General features: G+C 31.4%; 2 protein-coding genes across 2 annotated transcripts; both read left to right on the top strand.

Annotated features, from left to right (window-relative positions):
- The first annotated feature begins 1,974 nt into the window (after positions 1 to 1,974).
- On the top strand, positions 1,975 to 11,472 carry LOC7484710 (protein CASP). Its single transcript, XM_024582814.2, has 19 exons — positions 1,975 to 2,197; positions 2,429 to 2,539; positions 2,623 to 2,801; positions 3,283 to 3,432; positions 4,306 to 4,394; positions 4,542 to 4,651; positions 4,804 to 4,898; positions 5,781 to 5,836; positions 6,050 to 6,215; positions 7,344 to 7,436; positions 7,817 to 7,945; positions 8,221 to 8,340; positions 8,690 to 8,770; positions 9,351 to 9,458; positions 9,599 to 9,742; positions 9,830 to 9,931; positions 10,350 to 10,429; positions 11,088 to 11,180; positions 11,263 to 11,472. The coding sequence occupies exons 1-19, from the start codon at positions 2,116 to 2,118 to the stop codon at positions 11,315 to 11,317; spliced, it is 2,043 nt and encodes a 680-aa protein (XP_024438582.1). The 5' UTR covers positions 1,975 to 2,115; the 3' UTR covers positions 11,318 to 11,472.
- A 12,332-nt stretch (positions 11,473 to 23,804) lies between these two features.
- LOC7487098 (peptidyl-tRNA hydrolase, mitochondrial) lies at positions 23,805 to 26,582 on the top strand. Its single transcript, XM_002317902.4, has 8 exons — positions 23,805 to 24,304; positions 24,462 to 24,546; positions 24,969 to 25,036; positions 25,153 to 25,203; positions 25,295 to 25,368; positions 25,883 to 25,941; positions 26,030 to 26,106; positions 26,198 to 26,582. Exons 1-8 carry the CDS (start codon positions 24,017 to 24,019, stop codon positions 26,309 to 26,311), a joined length of 816 nt encoding a protein of 271 aa, XP_002317938.1. The 5' UTR covers positions 23,805 to 24,016; the 3' UTR covers positions 26,312 to 26,582.
- The last annotated feature ends 255 nt before the right edge of the window (positions 26,583 to 26,837 follow it).

The raw sequence follows: 26,837 nt of genomic DNA on the forward strand, positions 1-26,837 counted from the left end.
TTCATTTTTTGCGAAAATATTCACTGACGCCAAAGTCAGGAGTATCGTATTTTTTGGATTTGTGCGATATTTACCAATGCCAGAGTTGGAAATATTCATTGGAATTGTTCACTGACGCCAGAGTCAAGAACATGAAAGGAAGAATAAAAAAAAGGGAAAAAGGAGAACAGATTCTTAGCAATTTTAGACAAAACCAGCAATGCAGTCTGCCTTAGGTAGAACTCTTAAGGGGTGATAACATCTTTCCTTTTGCGTAACCAGTCCCGTACCATAGAATCTCTGTTGACCAGTTAGGGTTCTTAGTGACCATAATATTAGGTGGCGACTCCTTGAACAAGATATTTTTTCCTAAAAGAACAAGATGTCAGATATCTGTTCCTTTTCCAATCGAGATTATTTCTTTAATCGGTCGTCGTGATATCCGGGTGTGACAACTATGATAATAATTATTTTTATCTTTAAAGTTGACCCTATTTACCTGTGTCTTGAGCCTTGTTGTGGGTAGAACCTTGAGTCAAGTTTTAAAGTTATGATAATAACTGTTTTTATTCTTATATTGACCCGGGTAAATCTAGGTTGACTCTCCTGACCTGTAACCCAGGTCTTGCCTTGGATTGACCAAGTTGGATTTTAAAACTATAATAATAACTATTTTTATCTTTACATGTCTTAGTTAGATAATTTTGGAATTTAGAATTTCTTAGAATGATATTTTAGAAATAAAAAATAATATATTTAGAAACATGCTTTTTTTGTACCTCTTGTTTTAGAATAATTGAAGCTCACTCCAAAATAATAGTAGGATATATTTATTTTTGTTTCTCCAAGAAAATACATTTCTATTTTCATTATCTTTGTCTCTTTATTTTATGACTGTTTGAAACGCTACTTGTTAGTGTAGTTATTAAACCCGGACCGACCCAATGGGTCGACTTGGGACCCAGTTGACTTGGTGGCTGGATCGGTCTGGGTAGGTAAAAGATCGGAATAAGAAAAAACTCAGTGAAACCCGGTTGACCCGTGACTCGGGCGACTCGACAAAAACCGGTTGAGACCCGAGTTTTTTTTTTCAAATATGTTTTTTCTCCTAGCCAGAGACTCCTTTTTTTTTATATTTTTTAGTTGGTTATTAACCCTTTTCAAAGTTCACTATATAAATGCTAGAAGAATGTTTTATTTTTTAAATGTTGGATTTGAAGCTCTTTAGTATATATACTCTATGTTCACATAATTTTTTTTTTTCAATGTGGGATTTGAAGCCCTTTAATATATATACTTTATATTTACAAGAAAAAAAGTTATGATTTTTCAATGTGAAATAAAAAATCTTTTTAGTTTAAATACTTCAACTTAAAAGAATAACATAGTAACATAGTATTTTTTTCAATGTGAGATACAAAATCTTTTGAAATAATCTTTTAAACTTCATTATTTATAACACGTATAGCCTATATTCATATGGATTGTTTCTTAATTTTTTCATATGAAATATTAAAATTTTAAATATTTTTTTTAAAATTTTTCCAAGTTGATTCGGATTGACCTGGGTCAATCCGTGTATCTCGAAACCCGGCTTCTTGATCAGGTCAACTCCCGGGTCAGATATGATAACTATGGCTATTAGTTTTTTCTTCAATAGAATTAACTGAATGATTGTGAATTCAACTGACTTTAAAACTTAGTTCAAGCAAGACCGATAACATTTTAATAAATTATTAGATAGTTTCCATAATAATAAGCATGTATAAGTTACACTTTTGTATGCAATGAAAGAAGTACTACACTGTTTATTTTAATTTTTTCAAAAAGAGTGAAGGAGCTAATAATCTTTATTTATCTTGACAACATTAGACAAGCCCATGGAAACAATGTGAATTCTATAATATTGGATGAGTCCAATGGACCATCTAGAAAAAAGATTACATTTGGGCTTTACCGAACCCACTCCACTCCCTTTTCAGACGGTCGCGAACTTTACAAACACGAAAAGATTTTGATTTGAAACTCACACCCTTAAATCATCTAATCTCTTGCTAGTAAATATATGAATCTGATTGTTTATTCACATTTTCTTCCCTAACTGAATTTGTACTCAGATCCAAATTCGCTTAAAAAATGGAGGCTCCGCAAGGAGGATCCGAGAGGGACAAAACGATCTCCACTTCTCCTGTCTCCCTCGTCTCCAATTTCTGGAAAGGTATCATTTTAATCAATTAAAACCTAATTTTATTTGAATTCACCTTTGATTGATGCTAAATATTGACCTGTCCCGATTTATGAGCCGATGATTATTTTTCATGTCTTTCTTTCCTTTTTAATAATGATTTGATTTAGCAATTAATATTTAATTTATGCTGCATTTTTGCAAGAGTAGGAATAATAATAATAATAATGATGATCTGTTCTGTCAAATTAATACTTGATCTAGACTTTGAGCTGGAGAAGGAGAAAAGTGTGTTGGATGAGCAGGGGCTTAGAATTGCTGAAAATCAGGAAAACAGCCAGAAAAACCGACGGAAGCTTGCCGAGAGCACCAGAGGTACCCTTACCATCACCAATTAATTAAATTGCTAAAAGTTAAGGTTTATCGATTCTTATTTATTTATTTATTTTTGGTGGCAGATTTCAAGAAGGCTTCATCCGACGAAAAGTTAGGTTTGTTTAACTCATTGCTAAAAGGGTTCCAGGAAGAAGTCGATAATCTTACTAAGAGAGCCAAATTTGGAGAAAATGCTTTTCTTAATATCTATCAGAAACTTTATGAGGCCCCAGATCCTTATCCTGCTCTTGCTTCAATTTCTGTAAGTAGCATTGTTATATTCTTTTCTTTATGCTGTCTGCAAATGTAATCTGTAACTGGCAAGTGCTTAGTATCTGTTGTTTTTCTCGGTGATAATCTTATGAATATCAGGAATTTGTCCGCCCTTCACATATATTGTAGTGCTTAGTGTTGGATGTAAGTCTCAGAACTGAGTAATCCTTTAGGTCTCATCCCAATGACGTAAGGTTTCACATGTTGGCAATGTATTCTTGTTAACATTTACTATTGATGTCTGCGGCGCAAGCTTGGGAAGTCGTGTTAAAACATTATTTTAAGTTAGGCATAGATTTAGTAACTGTGTTGGAAACAAGTGCTCTTCTTAGCATCAGTGAAAGCTCAAAGTACAGGAGCTATATCTGAAAATCTTGACTTCTTCATCTTGCTCTCCTCCTGCCAGCATAAGAATTCTTATGACCCGCACAGCATCAATCCATTATGCAAAATCTGTTTTCTCTTTGCAGGAGCAAGATCTGAAATTGTCCGAGTTAGAGTCTGAGAGCCGGAAGATGAAAGTTGAGCTAGAGGAGTTCAGGACTGAGGCAGCTCACCTAAAGAATCAGCAAGCAACAATAAGAAGACTTGAAGAGCGCAACCGTCAGTTAGAGCAGCAGGTATGCGTTTGTTTTTCTATGCATTACTTACCAGTAGGAAATGAATTTTGATGTTCCCTCACTGTAGCTGGCAAGTCTTGGAATCACATGGGCTCTTAGGACCTTGGTGTTTGACCGCTATTATGATAGTGATATTGCTTACATGATTTGTAGCAAGCAGTTTGGCTGATAGAGAAAAGCACAGGGTTTATCCTTTTTTGTCTTTGTGAATTTGTTTTGGTTAAAATATTGAGCCATCTATTATTGAACTTTGGCAATCATTTATGAGATTTGCTATTTGTACTGATTAGAATATTATTTGCTCATTTGCTATGTTATATGTGAGCCTAACATTTTCTTACAAGGCATTATATTTTTTCTCCTTTATTAATAGTTACAAAAGAGTTAAATGAATGACGTATATCTTCATGCATAAGTGCTTCGTATTTGAGGTGTTAGCATACATTGTTTGTATGTGCTGCATAATTTTCTCTTCTTTGCTAGAAATTCCATCCCTAAAGTTGATATCATCACACATAATTGGAAACAAAGGAGAAGTACAAAAAAATATCAATTCATTCATGTCTTGAAGTACTTATTATTGTCAGACTCAGATGTATATGTATATAGGACACAAGAATAGAGATATTCAATCTGTTCTGACTAATTGTAAGCTGGTTGAGCTATTGGGTTTATTACTACATGGGAACTCTTTGGCCATCTTTTATTCTCTCTGTTTTTTTTTTTTTGAAGTAGCAGACCTTCTATCAGTTAGCAATATGATGTCCTTCCATAGATCACTGCTATTATATGTCAGATCCATAGTCAATATTGATATGCAAATTATTTCTGAAATAAGAATTGTGATTATCTTCTTGGTGATGTTTGATGCAGATGGAGGAAAAAGTAAAGGAAATTGTGGAGATGAAGCAACGTAGTTTGGCTGAAGAGAACCAGAAAACATTAGAGGTTTTAAAAGAAAGGTATCTATCCGTGGTTTGTTGTGGTGACAGAGATATCTTTCATTTTCAACGGAAAAAAAAAAAGAAACGAAAAGAAACAAAAATAAAAACAAAGTTCTGCTGGTGGTTGTTTGAATTTTCATCTTACTTATCTCTGTTTCTTGTCAGGGAGCAATCATTGCAAGATCAATTACGACAAGCTAAAGACAGCGTTGCAACTATACAGAAATTACATGAACTTGCACAAAGCCAATTGTTTGAAGTTCGTGCTCAATCAGGTGATATTCAAATCCTGACTTCCTATATTATGTCCTAATCATGCTCTCAAATCTATCGTGTCCATAATTGTTATTACAAGAAACGCTCACCTGTAAATTCTATTTCTATTGCAAGTATCTTATGCCTTTTTTTTCTTTTTTAATAATATCAGAGGAAGAATGGGCAGCAAAGCAATCAGAGGTCAATTTTCTGATGGATGAAGTGGAAAGGGCACAAACACGTCTGCATAGTCTTGAGAGGGAGAAAGTATGTGTTTCACAGTTTGTTTATTCCAACTTGTAATCTATCCTTCTCAATTTGTTCCCTCCTCTTCTTACAACTAATTAGCTTAGCTGCTTTCTTGTCATCTTCTATTGTTCAGTTTTTATGGTGGACTACTAGACATGTTGTTGGATTGTTTGATAATCAGTATGTTCTTGTTTTAACTGCTAGAACTTGTGCAGGGAAAACTGAATAAGCTAGGAAGAATCTTATTATTACTATTACTATTATTCATCATGAATCAATTCAGTGCATAGAGTTTTATTCAAATAGAACATTTGGTATTGAATGGTCATGGATCTTGTGCCAGATTTCAGCATTCATTGAATTTAGTTAACAACACCAAGTAAATGAAACTGCCTTGTTGTTTTTGCTTCATGGGACATATCAGCAGGGGTTTTTACCCTGTGATTTTAGCTCAATGTCTTTTGTTTGGCTAATAAAATATACAGTTCTAATATGTGACTTTAACCTTCCTCTTGACACCTAGCAATCAGATTTAGGCTTTCATTTCTGCTCGTCTTTATGGTCATGTACCTGCATCTGTGAGTATCGATAAATCCTAGGCCAGAGGATCTAGTTTTTGTTTTATAATTTGTTGAAGAATTTCTTCAATTTTTTTTTTATCCCAAGCACTTTGGGGTTTTTTTTTTCTATGTTTTTATTACTGCATATTAAATCTTAGGGAGGAATGTGTAATTGTACTAATAGAAACTGAAAAGATCATGCCATATAGCCTTCCACCATGATATGATCTGTACTGCCAAGTTCTGTGTGATTCTAGATGATTAGTGTCTTGAATGGACTTTTTATCAATGACTTCTTTTCTTTTTAATGGTCTGAAATTTTAACTAGATATTTCTACAGGGTGTCCTACGCTCTCAGTTGCAGTCAGCAAATGAAGAGATTGAAGATAAGAAAGGGTAATGTACTTCAGCACCATTGTCATTATCTTTGCTTCTGCTTCTACATAAACCGGTGGCCTTTTTAAAGATTTGGATTGGATTTGCACATTCATGATATTTCATTCCTCCAGTGATTGTTTCTTTCCATGATGAATGCTCGCATCATTTGAATCTACCTAGCATTTTTTCTTACAGCAATGTTTTTGAGTTTTGTTTGTTGCTGTGTCACAGTGACAATTCAGATTCAACTAGCATTCTCGAGAGTTCTTTGAGCACCAAAGAAAAGCTTATCTCTGAACTTAACATGGAACTTCACAACATTGAAACCACATTGACAAATGAGCGAGAACAACACATTAATGAGATCAAAAAATTGAATATTTTACTTAACGAGAAGGTATGGCACTTTATTCTTTTATTGTTGGTTCAATGTTTATCAAGAGATATTAACCCTGTTGAGCTTGAAACTTGTTAGGTTCTCTTTTTGTTCTCATGAGATACTGTTCATTTGCTCCATGAAAATCAAATGAATTGGATGTATCATTTCTCAGGTGGTGCTATAAGACCTGTAAAAATGAAGCATTTATAATTTCTAGCAGTTCCATCTAATTTATGGCTACAAGTTTTCTGTAAGAATGCAAAATGAATCTTTTTTTTGCATAAAAAATTTCCTTCTTAACAAGTTCATCTTATGCTTTGAGGATTTAGCAGTACCTAAATAAGTCACTTCAGGAAAAATTTGTGTGCTAGGAATGTGAAAAGTTACATAAATTATAAATGAAAATAGAGCCTGTATGAGCCTCTCAGTTTCTTGTTTATATCTTAAAAGCTGGCATCTTCTGAACCGAGGGTGTTGTATGAGCTAAATTTCTCTTAGGCTACTAATTGGTTGGGCTGGAGATTTCCTGAAGGAGAAGTAAGAGTTATCCTTATTCATTAGCAAAGAGCTCTGGATCTGGTCAGATTCATGAGAGAGATTAGGGGGAATTTATAACAAACTCTTTTATGTCTTATTATTGGGCTGGAGATTTCTAGTTTGCGGCCTTCTTTACTGGGGTCGATCCAACTTGCTCAACTTAAAACTATTTTTTTGGGCTTTATTAACATAGCATGGCCCATCAGAAAAACTGAGCTCTAGAAGAATAGATAATAATTACAACACATGCAATTCCAGATCTTTTCCTTCATCCAAGGATTTAGGCCATAACAAGTTAGACACAGATAAATATCCTTAGCCAATACTTCCACCTTAACCCAGGCAACAAGGTTTTGATAGATGATCTTTGCTGCAAAGTGAAAGGGATTGGATAAGATATCCAAGATTTATGTCATTGACTTTGATGAAGTAATGTTGCATAGTATATATGACTGAGGATTGTTGTGAATGGCTGTAAGAAATTAATTTGCTATGCCAATAAAAAATGATTCAGTATGGAAATGATCTATGTTTATATTTGCTTATATATCTCTTCTTTTTGAATTTTTTTTGTTAATTACTTGGGTATTCCTTCATTTTCTTATGCAGGAAGCTGCTCTCGAGGAGATGAAGAAAGAGCTTCAAGCAAAACCAACTGAAAAATTAGTTGATGATTTGCGTAAAAAAGTGAAAATTTTGCAGGTAGTTAGCTCACCATTTTGGTGATTTACACAAGAGTTCCTGCTGATAATATTTGTTGAAATTTTTTTTTTATTTCTTGGGTATAAATAGCCTTTTGAATGTATTGAAGGTGAAATAACATGTCTTTTCTGTGAAGTTAGTTGCTTAGTGGGTTGTTAAACTCAGATAGGTTAAGTTTTTTTATTTAGATTGGATAGGTTCAATCTCTGGATTCTTGTCTTTCGTACATCTAGCTATATTAGCCAAGATTTCACACCATTATTGCCAGTTTGAAGTCTTTTCATTGATAAGTCCCAGTGGTCTGAATTCAACTCCCACCTCTGTACCCTTTACAATGTTTTATTTCTCTCTGTTAATGGTTTCACTATTATTTGATTTAGGCTGTAGGTTACAATTCAATTGAGGCTGAGGATTGGGAAGTAGCTACAAGTGGGGAAGAGATGAGCAAAATGGAGTCTCTTCTTCTTGATAAAAACAGAAAAATGGAACATGAACTCACGCAGTTGAAGGTACCAAGTAGTCCTTGCATTACCTCGTTTACTTTCCAGTTTTCCTTTTAGTGTTTGATATTCTAGATCTTGCTGAAGTCACTATAAGGAAATAAATACTGTCTAAATGCTTTCTTATTTTTTGTTCTTTTATTCATTTTTTATGGTAAGATTTCAATCTTTACCCCATCCATTGACCATGTAGTTCGAGGCTGAGGGCCATACTTTGGGAATGTTTAGGTGGTGGCTAAAGATTTTAAGGATTGGTTATGATGCTCAAATTTTGCTGCTTTCAGGTAAAAATCTCTGAGAAAGCGACTTCACTGGAAACAGCTGAAGGCAAGATAACAGAGCTTACTGCAAAGGTTAATGAACAACAAAAATTAATACAAAAGTTGGAAGATGATATATTAAAGGTTTGGATCAATGACTTTTTAATCTCTTGCATTGCCTATTCTGTAACTTGGTCACTCTGCATGTTAATGTTAGCCTCCGTGAATCTATTATGCTTTGCATGTATATTAACAGGTCTTAACTTGTTAATTGTGTTAAAATGTCCATTAAGTTCCCAAATCTATGATCATTCTATTCTTGAATGAACACATCATTGTCAAAGGATTATAGGCATCCAATTTTTAGACAATTTACTATCTTGCAGAGACATAATCAGCAAATAAATAATAAATAAATAACATCCACCCATCATATATGATGATTACAAACACTTCAAAATGTGAAATTTAAGTAGTTTTCTTCCTGATGCAGGGTTATAGCTCCAAAGATCGGAAAGGCAGTCTATTTGATGCTTGGGATCTTTCGGAAGCAGGGGGGGTTGAGTTATCTGAGGTACCTCTCTCTTTCTTCCTACACCGCAATTTCCATTAATGAGTTTATCGAGATAAAATTAACAAGTCATTGATCACTGATGTGTTCTTTGTGATTGCGATGGATACCATCATTTTCACTCATCTCTAGTAGATAGTTTAGAGCAAAGCTATCTAGCATGAAAAGAGTACTGAAACTAACACAAACAAGAGTTAAAAAAATAAATGACCTAGAAGTTAAATAAAATTTCACCAGCTGCCATTGTCTGTCATGATTATTTTATAAATTTCTTTTCGCACTGCATAGCATTGCTCTATAGTTAATGGATGCCATTGTTTTCACTCATTAATACTTGTGCATGCCAGGTTTTACTATTTGTTTTGATTAATAAAATGGTAGGGAATTGCAACATATGGGTATACATTTTGTGAAAAAATTAAAGGATTATTAACTTAATTGGCTAGTGAACCTCCAAGGAGGGAAATCATGTAAGGAACATCAATTTAAATATTTTAGTGTTATTTTGTAATTTTTTTCTCTTGAGATTTGTTTCTTCTCCATGAATTTTTTTTCTTATTCATACTTGCCTATTTTGGTCCAGAATGCAGATCAGAAACATGTTTCCGTAGATCAAGATCAAAGCTCAATGCTTAAGGTGATCTGCAATCAGCGAGATCGATTTAGGGCACGTTTGCGGGAGACCGAAGAGGCATGTTATATGCTATACAATCTTTTTGTAAATGCTGACTTTTCATTATAGTTCAGTTTTTTGTTTGGCACATTGCGAAATATTCACATTGCTAGATCAAATGTTAGTGTGATTTAAGTGAATTCTTTCAAATATTGTAGGAGGTGAGGCAATTGAAGGAGAAGATAGGGGTGCTAGCAGCAGACTTGGAGAAAACAAAAGCTGATAATGTCAAACTATATGGAAAGATACGCTATGTCCAAGATTACAATCTTGAGAAAGTAGTTTCTCGAGGATCAAAGAAGGTACCTCATTGCATATCCATTTTTATCTCTATTTCCTTATTTTGCTTCTAGTGTTCTATTTTATTAATGTTATATGATCATTTTCAGCATGCTGAGGATCTGGAAAGTGGCTTTGCCTCAGATGTTGAATCTAAGTACAAGAAGATATATGAAGATGACATAAATCCGTTCGCTGCTTTTTCAAAGAAGGTTGTATTCTTTGAGCACATCTGCTAAAAGTTGTTTCATCACAAAACTCATGGTCACATGTTTGATCATAAAGTGGTTTTTAAGGCCTGCCAAGTCACTTTCCTTCTTTAGCTTTTGTTTTCCCATTTGAAGGTAGTAATTGAATGGAACGGGCATAAACCTCAATACCTCATGCCTGTTCTGACTGATTTTGTTGCGCTAGGGCTTTGTCATTGTTGCTCTTCAAGAAAACTCAATTCAGTTTTCCATTTTTTTATTTTCTAATAGTTGAGAGGGGTGGGCTAGTAATAGTCTGTTTTATCATACTTTGAACGAAGAGATCTTTAATGACATATTTTCAGATTCAATATTCAGATGCATATCTTAGGCTTTTTGAAGTCATTTATCATGTACTGACCAACCATTTATTTGTGACTAGGAGCGGGATCAAAGATACAAGGAGTTGGGTTTCAGGGATAGAATCACGCTTAGTAGTGGACGCTTTCTTCTGGGTAACAAGTATGGTTTGGTTTTTTCCGTATTGCAACTGTTCTTTACCCCCTTTATTTCTCAGTACATAGTGCAGATCCTGAACTATGCATCTCTCAAATACCAGCATTACTATGGTCTCTAGTTATGGTTCACCATCATAACTAATGGTATCTTACATGAATCAGTGTTTGGCAGCTCACTGAGTTTTCTGGTCCTTTGAACTGTGACCAGATTTCCTCCTGTCTACTCCACAATTTGTTTATTTTCACCACTGCTTGGATGCTGTTTGCCAGTTTTATAATATGTGCTAACAAATCAGAACACATTTTTATTGATTCCTTCAATTTATCATCACTTCTATTTCCTGTCTTTCCCAATCACATTCTTGTCACATCATTGCATAGGCTATATTTATTTATATAAATGAACTTTTTTTTTTTTTCTTCAGCTTATGCTTGGAAAAATATAATTTTCACCCATGAATATGGATATTCGTGTTCCGTATGTGTCATGTTCACTTGTGGTTGAGTATCCTTGTTGCCCCTGTACGATGTGTGCTGCTACATGCTTTTCCTGTTCACAGCATTCATCTTATACACCGTGCACTTAGTTCCCACCTTCTTTTTATGCAAGTATTTTCCAATGTTTCAAAAGTTCAAGTTCTAATTTAAAATAACTATTGCAGATATGCTCGAACTTTTGCATTTTTCTATACAATTGGGTTACATATTCTGGTGTTCACCTGTCTCTATCGAATGTCAGCTCTGAGCTATCTCAGGTGATCATTTGTCATTGCTTAATCAATATCTACGTTTTCTTTAAGATTTTCTGCCAAATTATTAAAGATTGTGTCTTTGCAGCCACGGTGAGGCCTTCGATGGAGATAAAAAGCTGGACCTCCCACATGCACTCTAGTGTATAATACTTTTCTCTGGTTTCTATTGATGAGACTGGACGAAATTGATCGTCCATAAAAGTTCATCGGATGTATATGTAACAAAAGTGACTTGTGATCGACATTTTTCTTTTTTTGTTTGACAACGCAATGAAAATAGCTGCATTTTTGTTCTTCTTCACGCATTCATTTGTGGGTGGATATCGTGAAGGCACTGAAGAATAGCCATTAGGACTATTTGAATCTACTATAATTAGTGAAATCTGTGTAAGGTTTGCTGTGCGATGCAGCTGATGATGCCTCCTTGACCATGAAAGTGTCAAATTTGCGTCCAAATTAATTTCCCAAGGGATGTTCTAGCGTTGTGTTCATTTCTGTAACTACGATCTTCTGGAAAATTAAGATTCCTTGCCGTTCGACGACTCCTGTTTACTAGCTTTTCCTGTTTATTGTCAGCAGATTCGCGTATCTTGCATGTGGGGAATCAGTCACCAAACAAAGGACGGTGAGAATATCCATGGGTGGTGACTCGACGGACAGGTGAGAATATCAATATCATAGAAAAGAGACCATTTCTTCCTTCACATTGATGTCAAATGTGTACATATATCAGCAGGTTAATTAACAGATAACTAACTTCAACCGTGGCTGTGCCAACTAACAAATATGACTCGATAAAACAAAGATAAAGCTGACGAGTGCCGAAAGGCGACCTAATAAATAGTATTTTACGGGGCTAATTATTTACATCCCAAGTCATATAACTGGAATACCTGGAAAAAAAAAAGAGGAGAATTATAAAGTATTTTTATATAAAAAAATATGTTAATTTCTTAAACTAGTGAATCGAGTCATTAGATCTAAAGCATTAAATCTTGAAAAACCATGAAATTCAATTCCTAATAAATTAAATATTAAATGATGAAATTAAAAAAATAATAATAATCATACATGATTTAAAAAAAAATAACAATTCAAAAAATAAAAATAAAAATCAATATTACTACTATTATTAATAAGTAATATCATCGTCATCACTATTATTATTAAAATTACTACCATTATTTTTACTGCTACTATTATTACTATTACTACCATTGCTATTATTATTATCATCATCATTACCACCACTACCACAATTATTACTAGCATTAGCATTATTAGTGATGATAGTAGTAGTCCTATTAATATTATTACTATTTTCACAACTATTACCACTATCATCATCACTATTATTATTATTACTACTACTACTATTATTATTGTCATTATTATTATTGCTACTATTATTATTAGTATTTTTATCATCATCATCATCATTCTTATTATTATTATTATTATTACCACCACAATTATTACAATCATCAATAAAAATATCATTATTATTGTTATTATTATTATTATTACCACTACCACCACAACTATAATCATTATTATTATTATTAAAATAAAAATCATGAACTTGATTTGAATAATATAATTAAAAACTATAAAACTTTGACAAAAGGATCAAGATAAAAATCATGAACTTGATTTGAATGATATAATTAAAAACTATAAAACTTTGACAAAAGGATCAAGAAAAACAATAAGAAATCAAAAGAAGGACCAAATTGGAATCATTATTATTATCATTGAAAAAAAAAATCATAAACTTGATTTGAAGGATAAAATTGAAAGCCATAAAAACTGACAAAATGGCAAAGGAAAAAAATAAGAAATTAAAAGTAAAAGAACCAAATAAAAAAACATTATATGTATACAAATTAAAAACTAAGGGTTAAATTGAAAACAAATAAAACTTTAACAAAAGAGAAAATGACAAAAATACAAAAATCAAAACTAAAAGGGCTAAATTTGAAATACCAATAACAATAAGAACCATAGTGTATTTATTGGGGTAGAAGAGAGAAATGAAGGGGAAAAAAGGGTCATTGGCAATAAACCGGCCATATTTGGATGACACGTGCCACTCAAAATGGAAGAGGAGACGACGAAGAATAAAATGACACGATGAAATCCCATTTTTTACCACTGGGAGCCGCTACACGTGCCACCTAAAGTACATGGTGTTTCCCACATGCTAACTCGTGTACAAAACACGCCGGCAGCTTTTTCATATTAAAAAATATTATTCTAATGTAAAATCACATCACTACCCTTAACCATACCGACAATTGACAAAAATTCAAGACTAAAAGACCCTAATATCCCTGATATGATTTAAATTTCTTGGATCCAAGGGTACATATATAATTCTACAGTGTGTAAAAAAACAAAAATACCTAAATACCCCTACTCAAAACTATTGATTTTTTTACTCTTGGGGTTTTTTTGGTTATTTTATTATACATTAAAACATTGGATAGCATGTGTAATCTACCCTAATACCTTCCATTTTAGTATATTTGTTATAATTACTTTCTATTTAAAACCCCTAATTAAAATTTAAATTTTTTAGTATAATCTTTTTTCAAACTAATCTATATTCTTATACTTTTAGTGATAGCTTGTGTAATCACCCCATTTTTGTCCATGAGAAAAAAAATAAAAAATAAAAAGCGTGGTGTGGGCTTGGACTAAACAACATAGGTGAGCCCAGGTTGTTTTAGTTCAAGCCTAGTTCAATTAAAAAATAATCTTGAAAAGAAAATCCCTAGAACAATTGATTCACACACACACACACACACACTATATCCTCCCTTATACATGACATGAAAAGACATCCAGCCAACCTTAAAAAAACAAAGAGAGAAAAAAACAAAGGAAAAAATAAAGCGTCATTTTCCTTGCCATCCTCGAGAATTTTATGATAACAAGTGCTAGTTAACTCACATCATCTTGCTTATCCACCTCCATATCGACCAAGATCGAACTTTTCCTTTGCCCTTATGCATAGAGAGTGGGCTGGACCTGATGTGAACTTCATGGATATAAAGATTCAGAAACCCACAAGTAAGTTTGAACACAATCCTAGAAAAGTCAAAAATAAGATTTGAGATAGAAAGCATGACATAACAATTATCTTGAACTGAGGCACCAACACAATTAGAATTCGAACCCCCACCCAACAATTAGCAAATCATGAACGAGAAGTATAAGGAAGATGCTATAAAGACAATTGTTCTTCGATAAGTCAATTTCAATTCTTTCAAGAACTGAAAAGTATGAGTTTTCCTCTCATACACACAAGTATTATTATGAAATCAAAGTCTGTAAAAAAAACTTAAGTAAAATAAATAATCTTAATTATAATAGGTAAAAAAGTCATAAACAATATTGGAGAAATAATAAGAGAATTCTAAATAAAATAGAAAAAAGAATCCTAAATCAACTAGAAAATTAATACAAATCCTGCATAGTAGCTTTTAGACCTTATTGTAAGGCCTTTTTTTTTATGTCTAATTGATATGAGATTTCAACTATATATAAAACAAGACCTTTGAAAACTTTTGATAAAATTTTAGCTTGATCCAACTGTTGGATCGAAAATTATACTTGTTGGTATAAAACTATGCATAAGAAAAAATCAACCCAAAACCGACTTAAATATCCTTGAATAATGAGTGTTGCTACCAAATTTAACTCTTTTAAATAAGCATGAAAATTTTTGTAATAAATGTGTCCCTTTATTTTCCTTGTTTAAGATGGAAACTCCAAAAATATTTTGTCAAAATATCCTTATATAATTAGGATTATTTTTCATCACCTATTTTTTCTTGTAGAGCATGGAAAGTTGTTCAAACAAGGCCTCCTAATTATGTTGCCAACCATAAGCCTAAGTTGGGGTTGCGTTGAGCCTTTTTTGCACATGGATTAAGTTGATTATAAGTTATCTCATATGTGTTGAAGCCTCTTTGAAGTTAACCTTGGCACAAATGCTCTAAATAAGCAATTCAATGTCTCATTTAGCTTCTTGGCCTTTGACCTTGTAATTGGTCCAATTAGCACTTAGTAGATCCTATGTCATGGTAGGCTGATTCGTAACATCCCCTCTCTCCTAAAAAAATTCGACCTCGAATCACCACCCACATCAAACAAAAAGAGATCAGAAATATTGAAACTAACATTAACACTATACTCACTTGGTAGATATATTTTATAGGCATTTTCACTTATTCTTTCAAGGATTTGGAATGGACCATCTCCTTAAGGCTGCAATTTTGATTTCTTATGGGATGGAAACCTTTTCTTTTGCATATCCACCCAAACTCAATCATCTAGTTGGAAAATAACTCGTTTACTCCTTTTATTTACCTTAAATGCATATTGTTCATTCTTCTTTTCTATATGTTATCGTATCCTCTCATGAAGTGTCTTCATTATTTATGCTTTTCTATTTCCATCAAGACTAACCCTTTCATCAACAGGTAAAGAAATCATATCTAATGGAGTTAATGAGTTAAAGTCATACACGATCTCATATCATGAAAAATCAGTAGTAGAATGCACACTATAATTTTAAGCAAACTCAATAAATGACAAACAATCTTCTTAATTTCTAAGAATCTTTTGGATGATAGTACGTAAAAGTGTATTTAAATTCATATTTGCTACTTCTATTTTCCCAACATTTGTAGATGACAAGTAGTAAAAAACAATAACTTAGTTCATACCTTTCTCCATAAAACCTTCCAAAAGTAGCTAAGAAACTTAACATCTCGATATGAAACTATGCTTTTAGGAACCCCATAAAATCATATTATCTCCCTAAAGAACAAGTCTATTATTTTAGTTGTAGCATCAATTTTATGACATGTTATGCGCCATCTTAAAAAATCAAGCAACAACCATAAAGATTAAGTCTCTAGCCCTTTTCAACCTAGGTAAATCTAAAACAAAGTCCATAAAAATATAGACTAAAGGTTTCTTAGGTACAGGCGAAGGAGTATACAAACTATGCAGTAAGATCTTAGACTTAGCCATTTATCACGGATTCTTTGAATATCTTTTAAAAAAAAAACCAATAAAAGTGTTCATATAATACATCAAAAGTCTTAGCGACACTAAAATGCCCTATTAAGCTGCTCTCATGAGCTTCACGTACAAGTAATTCATGAATAGAACCATTAAGTGTATTGATGTGATCCAAGCAACACCAAGAGATTTGTTGTAGGTTCTAGTTGGTCCAACGGCAAGACTTAGGGCTAAGAGGTTCAGAGAGGATTTCAATGGATTTCTTCAAAACACATAGGACAAGGTGGACTTTAAGAAGATATTAAATAATAAAGTAAAAGCCTTGAATAATTTAACTCATGTTCAAGAAGGGCTTGTGAGTGGGCATTCATACATTACAAAAATAATGGAATAAGAAGATTTAAATCTGCCAGTTTTAACCTTTAGCTACTTTTTTTTGTCATAACTGGAGTTGTAGAAGGAATTTTAATGTGATTCTAGTTGCATTGAAAAGTAGACATCCATAGTTTTCCATTGATATATGACACACCCTCTAATTCATTAAGACACGAGATAACCATGCATTTGAAGTTGAACTTTGATTCTGCTAGTAGATTACAAAAATGACTTTAGTCATATTTAAATTAGTTGAGCTATTATTTTATTTATCTTTTAGTTATTATTAAGACTTTTAGAGATATTAGAGCCTTTATTTAAATTTAGGTTCATTAAATTTTTATTATTTATTAGGTTATCCATATTCATTAGGGATATTTTATTAGACTTAGAATTCTTTATAATATAAATACTCTTTTGTAGAGATTGTTTTTTAGAAAAGAGACTATTTTTAATAAAGAAATCGATATTCTTGCTATCTTAAATATGGTTAAGTTATTCTTGTAATAAGTTCTTGATTGAACTTGCAAACTCTTTCAAGGATTGATTAACTTCGTTGTGATTTTATACTACTCATTCACGTCTCTTTATAGATGTAGGGAGAGAGTAATTGTTATGTGTAACTTTGGTTCTCCAAGGCAGGTTATTGTTGGGTTAAGTTGCAAACCATTCAAATTTGATTTTATCATATCTTGGGAGATGTTCGCATCACGCACAAAGTCTATTTTCTTTAAACAAAGTATCCATCAAGCCCATAGAATTTTTTAAAAGCTGAATTTTCACATACATGAAATACATTAGCAAAATCGCTATCAATGTACAATTATTTCATATAGTTAAATCCGAATAACATAGCATTCAAAGTAGATAGAAGAATATACATTTTTAATAACGCATTATCCTTTATATTTTTCTTAACTTGCTTGTATTTGATCACATATAAGAATGTCACCGATTCAGTTTATCTTGTCCTTTCAAATGCTTCAACGATTCATAATCCGAATGAATCATGAATTCTTTTGGCCACAAGTAATGCTACCGTGTCTCCAAATTTCTTACCAAAATGTAAAGCTCCTTATCATAAGTAAAGTAGTTTAAGCTTGCACCATTGAGCTTTTTTCTAAAATAAGCAATATGTTGCTTATCTTGTATTAAAATAGCTCTAATATCTATTACGGCATCTCTTTTAATCTCAAAATCTTTCATAAAATCAGGTAAATCTAAAAAATATGTTGAATAAAGTTTTTATTTCAACAAGTTAAATGCATTACCTTGTTCAATTTTCCATTTAAAACCAGTAGACATTTTAACAATCTTAATTAAAGGTGCAATTATAGTACTAAAATCTTTGACAAAATGCCTATATAAACTAGTCAAACCATGAAAGCTTCTTACCTTAATGACCGATTTAGGTGTAGGTCATTCTTGGATAGCCTTAACATTTTCTTCATCTATCTCAATACCTGTGCACTAATAACATAACCAAGAAGCACAATTTTCTCAATGCAAAAGGTACACTTCTTCAAATTAGCATACAATGATTCTTTACACAACACATCACGTATTAGTTGAATATGTTCTATAGTCAATCAGTTGGTTACATATGATATTATTATATTCATGTAAATATATATTTATTATTAATAAAGGATTAATTTATCTTTAATATTCATATAATATTATATTAATGAATCTAAAGTAAAGATAAAGTCTATGAAACAAAAATACTTTGTAAAGAAAATTATAAATTTGTTATAATTATGAGATTTCTATTGCATCAAAGCATTGTTCCTAAAATATTCATGGTTAATACTCTCTTAAATACTAAACATTCATTAGAGTTGTAAAGACTGATACATTATGAAAGGAAGAAGCTGATCTCATAAGTTGAGGTATAAGGGATACCTAGAACTAATATGTATGTGCTTTTTATAAGACATGTACACTGAACTGACCCGCATGAGAATTTCATATGAAGAGATTACTTATATCTATGAAAAGGCTTACGTGACGGTTGTGTAAGTGATCCTTTGACTTGAGATCCCTAAGTCATCTTATGTAGAGAATGTTATGCTTTGATCCTGTTACATATTATCTTAATTGAGGTAACGAAAAGGCAAACATTGGGTATAACATGAACTATATGAAGGTAATTGAGTGATCAAGAGAAGATTCAATACCCTAGGTGAATTAAAGAAAATGTTTCATTTGTTCTCAAATAGTATTGACTGATAAATTCTTGGCCAAGATGGAATGAGATTTGAAAAGAGTTTCAAATCTTATTCAAACAATCAATGACTATTATGTAGAAAACAAACATGATTTAATATGACAGACATACTTCATGCTTTAATGTTAAATTCAAATATTATTGATAAAAAAGATATTAATTACACTAAGAAACTGGTCACTACAAGGTTAAGTCAAACCACTAATGACTTTTCTAATATTTTAGGGATATGACACGTTGCTAAACAATGCACCTAATCTTCAAATATAAATTAATCAATTGTTTAATTGATAATAAATTAAATTATTTAATTCTATTTAATTATAATTATAATTTATATTTGGGTTAACATATTAGGATCCTAATGGGTCACACACTTTAAGAACCATTAGTCAGAAATTAAACTGTGATGATTTAATTAAGTATGATTTGATTAAAATATATTTTAGAAATTAAAGATTAGAATACAATTAATACAAAGATTATATTTCTAAACCTAGAAAAATCAAGTAAGGACTTGATTGAGTTAATTTATATAATTATCCTAAATTAATATATGGATATTATCTAGGGGTAAATTGATATTTTATCAATTTATATGATATTTTAGATTTCCTTATAAATAATAAGTTATGCCTCTTATTTTTATGAGTTGTTGTCTATTAGACAGAAAACTACATAAAGGTAAAATTAGAGCTAGTACTCTAGACATAGCAATTCATCTCTTCTAAATAGAGATTTAGAAGATTTCTCATAGGTGGTTCATGTAGATTACCATTGGAGACCGAATAATTGGATGACTTGTGGTTTGTAACAACTCAACCTTTAAAGAATTATTCAAAGTTGAAAAAAGATTAGATCTTCAGGTAATAAATCTCTAAACAACTCTAAATCTGTCTAATGGGATCCTAGGAACTCCCAAATAATTTTGTTTCTTAGTTTTTGTTGTGTGTATGATATTCGGGAAACTCAACATCAAGTACATGACATAAATGTTCAACATGCTCATTTAAAATCTTGTTATATATTAGAAAATCATCAAAATACACTACTATGAGTTTGCTTATAAATGCACACAACACATGATTCATTAGTCTCATAGAAGTACTAGGTGCATAGGAAGTCCAAAAAGCATGACTAACCACTTATACAAACTATACTCAGTTTTAAATGTAGTTTTCCATTCATCACCATATTTCATCCTAATTTGATGATATCTACTTTTTAAATTAATTTTTAAAAATACACAAGATTCATGCAGTTCATCTAACATATAATCAAGTTTAGGGATAAGATATTTATACTTTACTGTTATGTTGATGATAACATGAAAATCAATATACATCGTCCAAGTTCCATTCTTTTTAGGCACAAGTAAGACTGGAATAACACATGGACTCGTGCTTTATTGTATGTACCTCTTTCATATTAACTCCTCTACATACCTTGGAAATCCTTTATCTTTTTAAGATTACTTTGGTAGGCTAGTCAATTAGAAATCGCAGCTCTGGATATAAGATCACTTTTTTGTTTGATTCCTCATATTGGTGTAAAGTCATTTGGAATATCTTTGGGATACACATCATTAAATTCTTGCAATAAAGAAACAACCACACTAGTAATATAAGGATCAAGTTCGTTAGTGTTAAAATAAGACTCTTTATACACAAGAACAATCATCATCTTATTATAATAAAAGCACTTTTAACCTCACCCTCTCTTACATAAAAAATTAGTTGTTCCTTCAATTTTTTCTTTTTTTCTCACCTTTATTTTTTTTCTCTCCTCTTGTCTTACCTCCACTCTTGGCAAAATTCATATTTGTTTCGTTAGTAGTTGATTTGATTGTCTTCTCTCACCATGTTCCTTACTTGTATTTTATCTCCTCTCGGCCTTGCTTTTCCTTTTAATTTTGTTTTATCTTCATAAACTTGTTTTAACATATTTAACAATAGAATGCATTTTTCAAAAACCATCATATATTGCCCTCCTATCGAATTGTCACAAATGACCTAACAATAAGTGATTCATATGCATAATAACCACATCACACAACACTACAATTCTCAAGTGGTGGCATCTCGTTCTATAACAATCACAATTTTTTTCCAATTAGTTTTCCTTATGTTGAACAATTATGACATATAAATAGGCAAATTTTTTTCATGTATAGACAAATCATCAACTTTTATTTTATGTCATTAGTTACCATTCCATCCTTTTGAAATCTTTATATTTCATTCAACATCGTGTTTATCCATTGTATACTAGACATTTAATTATCTCAAGTCTTATTTAAATTTCTACAAAATTTTAATAGAATTTTCCCTATACGGGGATCCAAATCTTGTCCCGCTTACCCAACCTGTAACTAATTGCAATCAAACTTATTCAACTCAGTCAATACACAACTACATCATTGTGATCTCAATCCTTAAAATTGTCTGATATATCCACCAAATTCATAGTATGAAATATACATATAAATTCATACATTCATGCTTATATTTTACTTTTATCATTTTATAGTTATTCACATTCTTAAAAATATAATTAACTAAGTATTAATAAGAAATATATACATATAATATATCATGATTATTTTTTCACAAAATAACTATTAAGTGGCCTAATAAAACTAATGCTAGGCAGACTTTAGTATTATCATTTTTGTTATGTATGTAAAATATTGTTTTCCTTTTTGTATATATTTTGGATTGTTAGGAAACTTATAAATAAAATAGATTTGGACTATTTATGTATAAACTTATAATAGTAATAGTTTGGAATTAATTATGCATGTATAATGTTTATGAAATCTAGTACGAAACGTATTATTGCATTGGATGATATAAATTGTATGGATGTGATGAATTATGAATTATGAATAATTGTGGTTGTGATGTTGAGTTTTTTGCAAGATTAATACATGAACTAAATTTTAGAAGGTATTAATACCTAAGAAAATTTCATTTCTATACAACAAATTATTTTATATAATTAACAATTTGTATGTGCTAACTATAAAATAAAAGTGAGTCACTTATAGATTGACAAGTGGATTGATGGCGTTCATGGGACGTCTACAATGAGTCAAGTGATGGCTAATCATATTTTTTCATGTATAGAAAAAATAAAAATAAAAAATAAAAAGCATGTATCAATAAGTAAAAAATAAAAAGAAGAAAAAGCTTATACTATAGTAAGATTTAAAATTTGAAACAAAAATAGTGGTAATTAAAAAAACCACGTTAAAATGACTAATGAGGAATGCATTAAATTAAAGAAAAACTCACGTTATATAATTTATAAAAATTATTTTAAAATTTAAGAACAATTAAATATTTAATTTAAATATGTATTAAAAATATAAAATTTCTTACATGTATTTGAGTTAATAGATTATTTTTTCCTTTATTTTTAAACGATAAGATTTTTTTTAACAAATTTACTAAGAAACACTACAAATTTTTAATTCTAGTATGTTTGATTTAGATAGATACAATATATTTATATTTATAAAAAAATTAAAATTAGAAATAGTTTTTTTTACAAGTTTTATGTCTTGAAAAGATCAAGATTTGATATTACTTATATGTAAATACAATAATAGCTGAGATGATCAGGCTAAAAATTAATTTGTTTATTTATGAACAAGCAAACGATTAAAATTGAACAGCATGGTAGCATTTGACTAAATTTTTTTCCCTGTTTTCCTGTAATCCAATTAAATGATTTTACAGTTGATTTATTTACAATACTATTTTTTTATTAGCATGGATTTTTAAAATATATTGGCAAAATTACACAATTTAAAAAAATGTTGGTGAAATAATACATTTTTTACCCGTTGCGATTGGAAAACATGACATCCAAATTTATTGCTATTAGTAACAAGACATTTTTTTTAAAAAAAACAACATTATGAAATAGGCTGCATGTGAGGAGAGAGAAAAAAATAAAAAGACCTTGGAGACACACTAAATTTTTTATTATGATATTACATGTAGTATAAAAAAAATCTCGATAAGACAAATTTAATAACACCGAAAAAGGTTACCAACAATGATCCAAATGTGTCACCTTTTTTTTTAATGTAAGATTTTTGAATGGTGGCAAGTTTGAATATTCTGTTTCACAGTCGTAATATGTACAAACCATAGTTATTAAACCTGAATCAGCCTGGCAGGTCGACCCAAGACTCAGTCGACCTGGTGGCTGGACCAGTCTGGATAAGGTAAAAGATCGGAATGAGCAAAAACCCGGCAAAACCTAGTTGACCCACCTGGTTGAACCGTGACCCAAACAACTAGGCAAAACCTGGTTGAGACCAATTTTTTTTTTCAAATGTGTTTTTTCTCCTAGCCAGAGACCTTTTTTTTTATATATATTTTTAGTTGGTTATTAATCTTTTTTAAAGTTCACTATATATATACTAGAAGAATATTTTATTTTTTCAATGTGGGATTTGAAGCCCTTTTAATATATATATTATATGCTCACAAGAAAAAAATTATTTTTTCAATGTGGGATTTGAAGCCCTTTAGTATATATACTCTATATTCACAAGAAAAAAATTATGTTTTTTTAATGTGGGATAAATTTTTTTTTAAAATAATCTTTTAAACTCCATTATTTATAACCCGTATAGTCTATATTTATATGGATTGTTTCTTAATTTTTTCATATGAAATATTAAAATTTCAAATATTTTTTTTAATTTTTCATGATTGATTCGGGTTGATCTAAGTTAACCCGTGCAACCCGGAACCAGACTTCTTGATCGGGTCAACCCTCGAATGAGTATAATAACTATGATATAAACTATGTTATTTTACTAATTTTTTTCTTTTAAATTGTGTTATTTTACAAATATTTTTTAAAAAATCAGGCTATTTTTCATATAAAAAAAATCGTTCATATGATATATTATCTATAAATGTTTTGAAGAAATTTCTATCAGTGAAGTAATTGTGGTGTAGTGGGAGTATTGTGACAAAAAAAAACTCGGGTTCGTAATCCATTTTTCTGTCACAAATAAAATTTCCCAACTTCATCTTTCCTCTCTTGCATATTTTCCCCCAAGAGCCCTCAATACTAATAGAAGGAAAAGCAGTGCCGTCTCCTTCCTCTCCTCAGATTCAAAACCCTAAAGAACCATTAGTATTTACTTCTTTTTTATGAGAGAGAGAGAAGCATGAAACTAGGTAGTACAGCAGTGGTAGTAACATCATCATCAATTGCCACCTTAGGGTTTCCAAAGAATTATTACAACAAACCATCTTGGTTTGGTCAATTATTAAAAACCAACATGTTTCCTCACCATTTCCCAATTCTCTCTTCCTCTTCTTCTTCAGCATCCATCTCCACCACCACAGAGGATTCCAGTGATGCAGTTGCAGCGGCAAAGCCAAAACAACAGCACCCTTGGCTCATTGTTGGCCTCGGCAATCCTGGCAAAAAATACCACTCCACTCGCCATAACGTCTGTTTATTTTTTCTCTTTCTTCTTCTTTTGTCGTCGTTTTCATGCTGTGTGAATAAGGGTTTTTTTCCCCAAAATTTTAGTTAAATTTTTTTTTAATTGCTTTGGCTGATGCTGAGGGCATATCTATATCTGGTGGGGTGGTGTTGTTTTACAGGTGGGATTTCAGATGGTGGATGCTTTGGCTGATGCTGAGGGCATATCTATATCTGGTGTTTCTTTTAAAGCCCTCTTTGGTAAAGGTCGGTTATTTACACCTTTTTGTATTCAACTCAATTCTACATTGAATTAATTGAAACAAGTTCAGATTTTTATCCTTCTTTTGAAATCATAGTCTCGTTGAATTTTTTTATTGGGTCTTCAAATTATACTTTAGCAACTACTTGGTACTGTCTCAAACATTATTTGCTTATGGTTGTTATGGAATGGGTGCTTGGCATGCAAATTAACAACACGAATGAGTGATAGATGTGGGAATTTCTCCTAGTTGTCAATTTTTGTGCAACTGCCAATGAATGTTGAAGGTTACAAATTAAGACACATAAAATTGAATTATCTTTTAGGCACTATGACAGTGAGAGGTAGATGAGATAATGGAATTTTATCTTTTCTTGATTTTAGTGTTCTTATTTACAATCATTATGATAATAGTTCTGTGTTCCAGGATTTATTGGAAATGTTCCAGTGATGTTTGCCAAGCCCCAAACTTTTATGAATGCAAGTGGTGAGTCTGTAAGTAAGCTCTTTGAAGAGGACCTCTTCTTATATTTGCAGTCAAGATATTCTCCTCTATCTAATGTGTCTAGAGTTCTGGCATTGATAGGTTGATTTTCCAATGCCATTTGTAGGTTGGAGCCATTGTATCATATTACAAGATTCCTTTGAAGCAAGTACTTTTGGTAAAATAGTGATATTTGATCTTCCTCTACTCTTTAACTTAAGAAACAATTATGTCCTCCGAACTAAGAGTCAGTTATTCTATTGTTTCAGATTTATGATGACCTAGATCTGCCTTTTGCCAAATTGAGACTATTGCCGAAAGGTGGACATGGAGGACATAATGGGTATCTTGTTGTTGTTGTTGCTGCATGCCCTTAGTGCTGTACTAATTCTATCCTGATTTTGGGCTGTAGTTTACTCTCATCTGAGCTTCAAGTAAAAGGGTCCCATGGCTGAGCCTACTTTAGTGCATGCATTGTTTGCCTTTTGTGGTTTTGGTGTCTGATTGGATCTTGGAGAGGACATAGATAATACAATGTTTTGAATCATAATCCCTCTTATATCATATCAGAATAAACATTTGGAACTTGTTTTTATGTTTGTGATATAATTTGGAACTTCATCGTTGTATAATCTATCCTTCGTTATGGCTATTTTTTAAACTTTGTTGCAAAAAGGAAAATTTCATTTTTGAATATCCAATGTTGAGGGCCATTGTACACTCTGAAAAATATTGTTGTTCTCCATTGAAGTACAAAGAATTCCTCGTAATTAACTCTTGTATTAAAGTACAAAGAAGAATTTATCATAATTAACTCTTTTACATTGTATGGCTGACTAATTTTCTTGTTCCTTCAGGATGAAGAGTGTTATTAATCACTTCAAAGGAAACCGTGATTTTCCTCGTTTAAGAATTGGTAAGTTGTGTTCCAAAAGCACCAAAATTATACTTAGCAATCTCCTTTCTAGATTTGTTATAGCTATGTGTTTGCGAAATCATTCTAGGCATTGGACGGCCTCCTGGAAAAATGGATACTGCTAACTTTGTTCTCCGCCCTTTCACTAAACAAGAACATGAAGAGGTATGTAAACTTTTTACATTTACTCAGAAGAGATACTGTATAGAATTGGAGTGGATTTTCATCATTCAATCGATTTCTTTTCTTTTTTCAGTTGGATTTTATGTTTCAACAAGGCATAGAAGCTGTGCGGATTCTTTTACTCGAGGGGCTGAATAAAAGTGCTACTTTTGTCAACAGTACTAAATCTATGGAGCAACTTGGTTAATTAACTGCTCTACTAATTATCATTTACATGAAAGGGAATGGATGCTATAGGAAATTGATGGAATGGTGAACGTAATTGGAAATAATATTTTGCGATAAAGAATCCTGTTCAAATTTAGCAACTCAGAATACGAGCTTTTCTATGTATCTAATTTTGTATTGGAAGAGTGTTGGTGCTTTAGATTTTGTTAAGGTGTACTTCTATTGTATCCAATTAATATTTATTGCATTTCTTTTAATAAAAAAGAAACCTAAAAGATTGGTTGTTTTTACTGTGCATCATATTTTGTCTTCTTTTAGTCTTTAAAGCTTTTTTTTTTGTTTAGTCATTAAACATTTTTTTTTTCAATTTTATCCTTGTATACCATGTTATTTAGGATTTGGACATGGGAATTTGTTTTGATTACCTTGTCATGAAAGGTTTTATTTATGGTATATTTGGAACTCTTTGAATTGAATTCAGTATAGAAGTTTTAAAGAATTTTTAATGAAATTTTATGTTTGAAATTTTTGTGAGTGATAAGAAT

Source organism: Populus trichocarpa, chromosome 12 (genome assembly GCF_000002775.5).
Source record: "Populus trichocarpa isolate Nisqually-1 chromosome 12, P.trichocarpa_v4.1, whole genome shotgun sequence".
NCBI classification, from domain to species: domain Eukaryota; kingdom Viridiplantae; phylum Streptophyta; class Magnoliopsida; order Malpighiales; family Salicaceae; genus Populus; species Populus trichocarpa.